Source organism: Chanos chanos, chromosome 10 (assembly GCF_902362185.1).
Source record: "Chanos chanos chromosome 10, fChaCha1.1, whole genome shotgun sequence".
Taxonomy (NCBI): Eukaryota; Metazoa; Chordata; class Actinopteri; order Gonorynchiformes; family Chanidae; genus Chanos; species Chanos chanos.
In genome coordinates this window covers 1488237-1497794 of record NC_044504.1, presented here as the reverse complement: position 1 = coordinate 1497794, position 9558 = coordinate 1488237, and the positions used below count along the sequence as shown (strand labels likewise).

At 38.8% G+C, this 9558-nt stretch overlaps 2 protein-coding genes across 2 annotated transcripts; both read right to left on the bottom strand.

Annotated features, from left to right (window-relative positions):
* Positions 1–1584: 1584 nt before the first annotated feature.
* On the bottom strand, positions 1585–2757 carry hoxd9a (homeobox D9a). The gene is made up of 2 exons (XM_030786727.1): positions 2214–2757; positions 1585–1829 (listed from the first exon to the last, which is right to left on the bottom strand). The coding sequence occupies exons 1-2, from the start codon at positions 2755–2757 to the stop codon at positions 1585–1587; spliced, it is 789 nt and encodes a 262-aa protein (XP_030642587.1).
* A 2676-nt stretch (positions 2758–5433) lies between these two features.
* On the bottom strand, positions 5434–7727 carry hoxd10a (homeobox D10a). The gene is made up of 2 exons (XM_030786892.1): positions 6946–7727; positions 5434–5708 (listed from the first exon to the last, which is right to left on the bottom strand). Exons 1-2 carry the CDS (start codon positions 7676–7678, stop codon positions 5434–5436), a joined length of 1008 nt encoding a protein of 335 aa, XP_030642752.1. The 5' UTR covers positions 7679–7727.
* Positions 7728–9558: the final 1831 nt, after the last annotated feature.

Here is a 9558-nt window from a genome sequence, read left to right as displayed (position 1 = left end):
ACTGAAAAGGAGATGCAGTTGGTGAATAAACGTGACTTTCTGCGTGTTGGGGGTCGATTTCTTTTCAGTCTCACGGACAGACAATTTATCGAGCAGACACCCCGTAGAAAAGTGTCTGCATTCTTATTTGTCAGCAACAGACACAAACACCCAACTAAGATGGTTTCAAAGAGGGGAGCAATTACGGCCCTGGCCCATAAACTCATTTAGACCAGACGTCTAGCCATGTCTATGGCTTTATTGGGCCACGGTTCTTCCTGCTTTAAAGTAATTATAGGTACAAGTTTGACAATAAATTGGGGATCCATGCAACACCTTTCCCAATCATAAAGTCTTTATTGGGTTGCTCAGTATTCTCGAACAATGCAGTCCTGTTCAGTGTCCAACGAAAAATAACGTCTTCCTTTCCAAAGGATTTACGTGAAATCAAACGTATTTGGAAATTTCAAACATAGACAGCGTCCAGTCGAAAGATTCGGTTGTTTTTATTTGTCGAGCTCTGTCAAAAAAGAAAATAACGTTTTCTAATAGCTAAAATCCAGCTGAATAAGTGCACATTTGAAGCACAATGGGATTCGGCACATTCACTCTCTTCGTCTCCAAAATTTTCCTTCGTTCATGGGGATACGCGAGAGTCAACAGACAGATCTATACCTGATGTATTTTACCGAAATATTATACACTTAAGATTATGTACACCTTTTCTGTATATATTTCAAATTCTACCTGCTGCTGTTACACAGTAAAACATAAGTAACGTGTGAATTAGTGGTTCGCTGTCTGAACATGTCCATATGCAGGGACGCTTTGGACAACTAAATTAAGTATTTTACGTATTATACGATATCATCAGGTAACTTGTACGGTGTGTAAGTTCCATAACGCCATCGTGGCCTATGATCTCCCTTTGTTTTTGTCATGCGGACATCATTTCAACGTAAAGGCAGACTAGCCTACAAAGGGATAAGAGATAAAACAGTGTCCATCAGAGCTTGGATGTACACTAATTTCGCTATCGTTATTCTCGGTATTCTCTCCCTCAAACAAAACCACGCTAAGCGAAAGCTAATAGTGTTGGCACTGAAAATTACAGGTTAAGATAGGCCGCTTCTTACTGCTCTTGACCACAAGTTAGGCCATAGCCAACTGGACAGAGGACATAGCCGGCTCTCAAAAGCGCCTTCTGTCTTATATACAAACGAATTACCCCTTATGTTACACTTTGTAGTCCTAAAACCAATGTACTCGTTAAGGCTTTGCACAATCATGTAAATACTGGCACGTTTGCACTGTTGCATGCGCACGTTTCCCATATAGGGTAAACTGTCAGAATTTACAAATTCAGTTTAAAGAGTCCCAAATGAAATTAGATTAAGACACTTAATTTGCATTGTATCAGAGGGACAGGGAGATAGAGAGAGAGAGAGACAGCGAGAGAGAGCATGTTTGCAGGCTTGCTCAGTTTAGTTATGAAATAATGTGGTAACAAACTAAATATAAAAAATAAAGCCCTGACCAACATAAGTTCTAATCACAACAGAAAACATTTACATAAAATGACGCTTATTTTGGCCCGCGGATTCATCACTGCGGCTCGTCACTGGCCCTCTCTCTGTTCATCTTCTTCATTTTCATTCTTCTGTTTTGAAACCAGATTTTAACCTGCCTCTCGGTTAGATTCAGAATTCGTGCGACTTCATAGCGGCGATCCCTTGTCAAATACATGTTATAAAGAAATTCTTTTTCCAGTTCTAGAGTCTGGTATTTTGTGTACGGACATCGTTTCTTTCGTGTTGAACGCGCATGAATCCAGTTTGCGGCCGGGTTGCCTGTAGAGAAAAAAAAGCCCAAATTAATAGGAAGAGGAATCAGTAACACAAAGCAAAACATTAGGATAAATAATAAATAAATAAACAAATTAGCAAGTAAATTGCATGCACTGCTAGACCACTCTAAAAACCACATATCAATTCATTTTGTTTGACAAACTCCATAGCAGTGGCAATAATCATTAGAGATAGTCGAGTCTGAATTTGCAGGCACAATTATTATCACAGTTTTGTTCTAAATACCCGGTTTACAACCTTGCACATTTTTTTCAGCCTGTGGTAAGAGCTCAGACACTTTTATAGGTTAGTAAAACCACTGGTTTTACACACCCTGCTCGTACAGTTCTTAAGGCTGTAAATCACGGGGCAATTTCTTCTACTTACTCGGGTCAAGTTGTTGTTGTTTCTCGTCTTTTGGCTCGCTCGAAATATCACTGCCAACAGTTTCTTTGGTAGCTTTCTCGGCGCACTCAGAAACCGCCCCGCAGGCATAATCAGAGGCGCCCGTAGGCTCAGCCTCAAACGCGGAGCTCTCAGTCCTTTTCGCTGGTAAACCTTCAGGCTTTGTTCCATAGTGCCTGCCGTTGGAATGGAAACCGGACAAAGATACATGGTTTGAGATCGGATCTATCCATGACCGTACATATCTGTTGTCTGTGCCGGCAAGATGGGACTGGTGAACATAAGGATGGTAAATTCCGGACACAGCTGCAGGAGACTGGGGGTGAACCGAGGACCAGGACGTTGAGAACACGGCAGACTTAGGCGCAAAGCTGCAAGAGGAAAAATCTGCATTTTCCCCAACACCTGATGGCCTTGAGGTCGTAGTATGTGAGCTCTGGACATAACGCGCTCCATAGGCGTCCTCTGCTTCGTGTCCCATTATAGAGTCCACATAATAGTTGCTTAGAGTAGTACTAGTCGACATTTTTGGATCACTTCGTATCCATATAAAAGGTTACACTGTTACGGAAACCTTGCCTCCGAACAATCATAGTATTTTTGCGGGCTTCATCTTCAGTGATTGGTTACATGAATCACGTGATCATATTTACCAATACAGTGAGTAAATCAATCCGCTTATAACCCTATGTTTGATTTGGATTTTTTAAATTTTATTTTTCATAACCAAACTCACGATCTGTGATTATTGTAGGAGTGAAGCGCAAACTATATTCTGCATCCAACTGTATCCTGTTTTTCTTGGCGCTTTAAAAACGCGGCAGTCATGGAGGTGGTAACGGACTATTTTTTTTACACGGACAGATTAATACACTCATTTATTTCACAAGCACCACTCAACATTGATGCCTTTGCAAATTATTTGGACTCTGTGTGAAACCTTACAAGATATCGTCATAAGGTATGTCATATCCCCTGACCTTGTAAAGTATTTTATAGAGTACTGAGTTTTAAGTCCTCGTAAAATAAACGTAATAACATGTAGTAAAATAACGAACCGCCGTTTCCTTGCGGATTGTCATATTTTACACGCTTTCCGTGTTTCTGCAACGGTTAGTACTTTCATTTGTTAAGGTGGTCCTGTAAGTTTGACACAGGAAGTAATATTTGTATACTTATTGTATTTATTAAGAAGAAAGTCATAATGTTTTTACGTCTGTCAATAAAGATTTTACGAGGTGCATTTGATTATACATTAACGTGACCTTAATAAAATGGATTCTTTACGTAGCAGAGTGAAATGCGTGTGATTGAATTAAATAATAATAATAATAATAATAATACTAATAATAATAATAATGGAAGGTTTTCTCCGCTTGTTGTCAGTCGCAAGGGGAATAGAATTGCAGAATTCACAGCATTTGGAGGACACTATTCGGTGCACTTCAAAGATATTTTTATCACCAGGTATAAAACAGTACGCCGCGTGTTTCTGGAAGAAAAAAACTGACCCTAAGGAGAACGGTATTTTGAAAGAGTGGACAAGAAAAAAATCACAGATCATCACCGTCATTTGTTGTTAAAATACATCACAATCTATCATCAAATTTGTTTGCGAATTTAATGAAAATCTGTTTGCGCAACTGGTACAAATCTTCAGGTCCGCCATATATGCATAAAGAGGATTAGTACTGTTTTCCACCCCCCCCTCCCTCCCTCTTCTCTGTATGTGTATGTGTGTGTGTATGGGCATGATACAAGGGAGGAAACCTCTGTAGACTGCATTACTCGGAGAAAGAGATGCCTGCGTAAAACGATGTCAAATGATGATGTGATCCACGTGTTTTTTCTCACTTTTTATGTGTGTGTGTGTGTGCGTGTGTCTGTCTGTTTGTCTTCGTGTATCACTGGCCTTATCATTTCTACATGCAGAACTTCACGGACTAGGCCTAACCTAAACATTGCCCTTTAAATATCATCTTCCAAAATCGCGATGTTTAGAGCGACCGCTCGACACTGAAATCTGATTTACTGTATCTGATAGATTATAAATTATATCCCTCGCAAAGGGTGAACCGCTCTTTGAAATATCTGAGACGGCAAATCTCTGCAACATCACCTGAGGCGAATGCGTAGCTCACGATTCAGTATGACTGAGCATGTCATTTTTTCAGTATTGCAAACTATGTGTACACAAAACCATTAGCATATTTAAATATTTTACCTACAGCGTTACTTTATTCCGGCTAATTGGTGCAAACAACTTCCATTAAACACGAAATCTGAAAAAAAAACACCTAAAATCGGCACGATACTTCTTCTCTTCTACCTTATTCTTTTCACAGGCGGTTTTAAACAGTAGAACGTATACTTCGGATTATTCGTTTGAACTTCTATTTGTGATTTCTATTCTAACGAACTGGCCATGGATTTTGTTATGACGTAGGACCACAAACCAGTCGAAATTGCAGAGTTTTTTGTCATACAGCATTAAGGTTTTGGTGGTTTGTTAGTTCAGCTCTTTTTTGTGGCCAAGAAGATGTTATCGCATTTAGGGCTGCAATGATATCATTAATGCCTGGAGGGCTTATGAATTTGCAAGGCGTGCGGTTTCCATTTCAGAGCTGTTTGTAGACAGAGCAATCCACAGTACACAACAAATATTTTGACAGAAACAATTTATTACAGTATACATGCCACACCATGCATTAGATTTACACTGATATTTTAATATCGGCTATCACGTTTACTTTACATGGAGCTTTATATGCCAAAGATTTCGAACAAATGTACACGTTCAGTACTCAATGAAGAATGTTTACCATTCAGTTACAAACAGTCAATGTGCTTTCGTGTCCAAAGTCATGTTTTCCGATGATTTTCAAAGCAAGTGTCTTCGTGCGACGTTTTCTTTTCACCCAGCGAAAAACGAACCAACAAAACACTTTCTACAGGTACGTCCGTCATTTTCCATAAGTTAAGACCTAAACCACACCATTTTACCCTGTGAAACATATTTAAATTACACAATGCGTCACCTTTAGAATACCACGAAGTAAATACAATTAAAAAATGAAAACGATGCAGCAACAATCACAGTATCAGAGAGTGAAATAAAAAATAAAAACAGTGTCCAGTGGCTCCATGGTATCGCTTTGAGAGGAGCTGAGGAAGACCTTCGTAAGCACGTTCCACTGCATGCTCACGAGAAGGTCAAATTTGAGGTAAGTTCCCGGATTCGATTTTCTCGACTCATCTTTTTTAGCTTCATCCTACGATTTTGGAACCAGATCTTGACTTGTCTGTCAGTGAGGTTCACACTTTTACTGATCTCTAGACGGCGCTCTCGAGTCAGGTACATGTTGAATAAAAACTCCTTTTCTAATTCCAAGGTCTGATGTTTGGTGTATGGGCATCTCTTTTTCCTTCCACTCTTTGCAGTTAACCAGTTGCTGGTTGGAGTGTCGGTTTTGCAGTCTGAAACGAAATAAGAACAGTCAGTTATGTCAGTTATTCATACAGGAAGACCCCTGGCCTAATATAGTCTGTTACTCTCGGCGCACGTACGACTACGCTTTTCCACTCCGAATAATTTTAATGATCTTTAAACTTCACATTATCCCTATCTATCTATCTATCTATCTATCTATGCTACATTTGCAAAATAAATATTACCTTATACGCATATATACGTATTCTTATACACTTATCTATCTATCTATTTATCTATCTCTCTGTCTGTCTGTCTGTCTATCTATCTATCTATGCTACATCTGAAAAACAAATATTACCTTATACGCATATACACGTATTCTTATACACTTATCTATCTATCTATCTATCTATCTATCTATCTATCTATCTATCTGTCTATCTAGATAAATAGATAGATAGATAGATACATAGATAGATAGATAGATAGATAGATAGATAGATAGATAGATAGATAGATAGATAGATAGATAGATAGATAGGCAGGCAGATAGATCTATCCATCTATAAACGCTTGTAACAACAAATTGTGGAAAAAAACAATCCAAATCATTAAATATGCATTCATTTAACAAAATACTCAATATATTAGTATCATGCTTAAGATGGTTGCAACAATTAAATTACTAAATTAGTCGGAATTCTTTTGTTCTTGCCACATAGGCTATATTAGTCCATCTCACTAATTTGACAGTACATATATTTTCAAGAACATACCAAGGTTTATTATCTAAGGTTTAGTATTTGGCCAACGGAAATATTGTATTTTATTAGTCTGATTTTTTTCTAAATCAGAATACATTTGAGATATGAAATAAAACATGTTGGAAAAATCCTGATCATTAGAATTGTAGAGCTGGAATTGCGCGCATGAAACAATGCAAATCAAACTGTTTTCAAATAGCTTAAAAATACGAGGGCTCATCCGAGATATCTAAATTTGCTTCAGTGTCGTGCAATGACCAAATAAAATATTTATCTCCAAAACTTATACTTGGATAAGCCGACAGGAAGAGCTTGAAAGACCCTAGTCACAATAGGTATTTTATGGTAATGCACAGCGCAGTCGAAGACCGTTTCCTGCAAAGCCTTTTACTGCAACCTGAGTAAGGCTCTCATTAAACATTACGACTTTCGGGTTGTTTGTGTTTTATATTGGGTTTTATGATGCTGGAACGTTCGCATTACACCGCGACGCGATTAATTCTTTTATTGTACCCACCTTTCGCTTCCTTGTGTGGCAATTCAGGGCTGGAGACGGACGCTTCAGTAGAGCAGTTCTTCTCCTCCTGTGAGCTCGACTTTGGATCTGGGCTCTCCGCCGGAGTAGGTGTCCTAGTTTCTCGGTTGTGCGGAATTTCGGGGAGTTTCTTTTCCACTTCGACAAAGGACGGTGCTTGGGATTTGGGAGTCACCCTGTTGAGCTGCATCAACGTAGTGTTGGGGCTCGTCGTCTCGTGGCCATAGTCCGGGTTTTTCGCGGTCGCATAAGTTTGGCTCAGTCTGAAGTAGCCCGGTACGGGAATCTCGGGACCGTCAACCGAACACGGCTCAGGAATTAGATTAGAGTAGGTGGGTATCTCGGACGAGCTGACCTTTACTCTTTTGTCGGAGTACATACAGCAGTTACTTTCTTCTTTTATGCTTTGTGAAAATGTGCAAGTGGGCATCTGGTTAGACGGTTGTTCTATTCGGCAAGACCTACTCGGATCTGCCCAGGTATCAATTTGAGGTATGTACGAGTGGACGTTCATGCCCATATTTTGGTGGTTAACGTCGCCTCGTTTGCCGAGAGACGGTAGGAGTCCACAGGTTTGCATTCCGTAAGTTCCCATATCAGCACTGGGTGGCATGTACATGTTGCTGCTGGAGTAAAAACTGTCGGTTCTGCAAGCACCAATCAGAGAATCTACCAAAAACGTATTTGCAGCTGGAGCGCTACTGGGAAAGGACATTTTGGAGAGGTTTTTAAAGAGGAGAGAGATCTCCTTTGTAAGCTGACATATCTAGCAAAACAATCCCCGTGTTACTCAGAGTCTCTCCCTACCACCACATGACAATCTCTCCAATGAAATTTGAAAATGGCCTTGAGACGCAGCCTCTTTCCCATCACGTGGACACATTGACACATGATTTGGATCCGCAGACGTGGTCAACAGCGACACCTAGAACACGGACTTGAAATTGATTCCAAATCGGACAAAAGGTGGAGAGTAATTTAACTCTACCCTTTATTTGAGACTTAAAATAAAGGTGAAAGTGGGCGCCGTTTATGAAGTACGACTATTTAAATTTGGCTTAAGAACAGTTACAATAAAAAAGATTCTTGTAAGAGCACTCTTTTCGAACGTTTACAAAGTCAACTCAAGTTCAAGATGAGCAATGTCACTATGTTCCAATGAACTAAATTTCCAAAATTTACTGAAAAAAAAAATCGAGGAATACGTAGATGATCAGGCACGTGCAAGCTAAATATCCATGTAGAGCAGTTGCATAACGTGCGGGTATTTCAAGCCCCAATATTAATATCATGACGAAGAGGAGCAACTTGAGGAACAGCATATTTACCAGACTTTGCATTTTCCTTCGGCTTTGAGCGTATCATTCTCAAGCTACTGTGTTGCCATGCAATAAGCAAAAGGTTTTAAAGGGGCGTTGATTTATTCTTTCATATTAAATAGAGACAACGCTGCATTAAAGACTTCCCTGATAACTTTGAACCGTTTGTGTCTTTTGAAAGCACGACTTGTTCAAAGAGTCAAGAGTTAGATTCACAGAGAAGGAAATATCAGGATTATCACAAGAAAAGGCGAGATCTGTTAGGCCAGCATACGACATTTTCAGTTCATTGACTGGTTTGCATAGCGTCCATATTATACTCGGTACTGTGCTATTTTCTGTAGACAGTTAAGTCTGAACAATTTCTGCGGAGACCTCGAGAATCTAGACTAAAAAAACATGTAAAGCAGTCTACCCTGCAGCCTGCACCCCCAGTATTGTTGACATAGTTACTCTTTTTTTTGTGGATGGAACTGTATGAATTGAAATGCTGTTCAACAAATTGTTTATGTTATTGTAAACTTCACAGTGTCTGTCGTTGCTCGATGTCCAGGCCGCTCAGAAACGTCTTATACACATTCAAGCATATCATTCATTATTCATTATTCAGTCATTATTCATTTCCTCTATATTAATAACATAACGCAGCGTGATTAACGTTAGACTAGCGCGGGGAGTCTTAGTACTTTTATAAATGGAGTGCAATATATGAATGGAATATTTATTTGTTACACGTAAAAATAAAAGAGGGTTTTGGGTTTTTGTTTTTTTTGTAAAATAAGTATTTGGTTTTTGATGATGGTTTCTTTTCTTCTACTAAACATAAATGCTCATTGCAAAATGAAATTATTTGATTCACAGCTATTTTATTGACCAAGGCTGAATAAAATTTTACATGCTGATTTAGGGATGTGTTGTATTTATTACTATGTAGTATGCATGTAAATATTTTGATCAGTTTTATTACACAGTAGAATAGACTGCCTGTGACGGCCCAAACAAGTCTCTGTGTCACCATCATGGACTGAAATTGTGTCATTGTTTCTACGAACCAGTTCATGTAGAAAATGTTTTTCTTACTCTTATTATTTCTTTCTTATTTTTTGTATTTATTTTTATTTATTTCATTTGATCTTATTTTTGGTAAAACTATAAATATAAAATACACTGGCGCACAACTAAAATGCCTCATTTCGTGTTCGGAAATCTTTTTGCTGTCTTAATTTAGAGTCACGCGGCTTCCATTAACAAACAGTCCACACAGATAACAAAACAG

Bases quoted from the DNA above. Each gene is read 5' to 3' on its own strand.
- hoxd9a (XM_030786727.1), bottom strand. From the start codon at position 2,757: ATGTCGACTAGTACTACTCTAAGCAACTATTATGTGGACTCTATAATG. The intron at 1,830-2,213 runs GTAAGTAGAAGA...TTTTCTCTACAG, and splicing joins ACAACAACAACTTGACCCGA to GCAACCCGGCCGCAAACTGG.
- hoxd10a (XM_030786892.1), bottom strand. From the start codon at position 7,678: ATGTCCTTTCCCAGTAGCGCTCCAGCTGCAAATACGTTTTTGGTAGAT. The intron at 5,709-6,945 runs GTGGGTACAATA...ATTTCGTTTCAG, and splicing joins GCCACACAAGGAAGCGAAAG to ACTGCAAAACCGACACTCCA.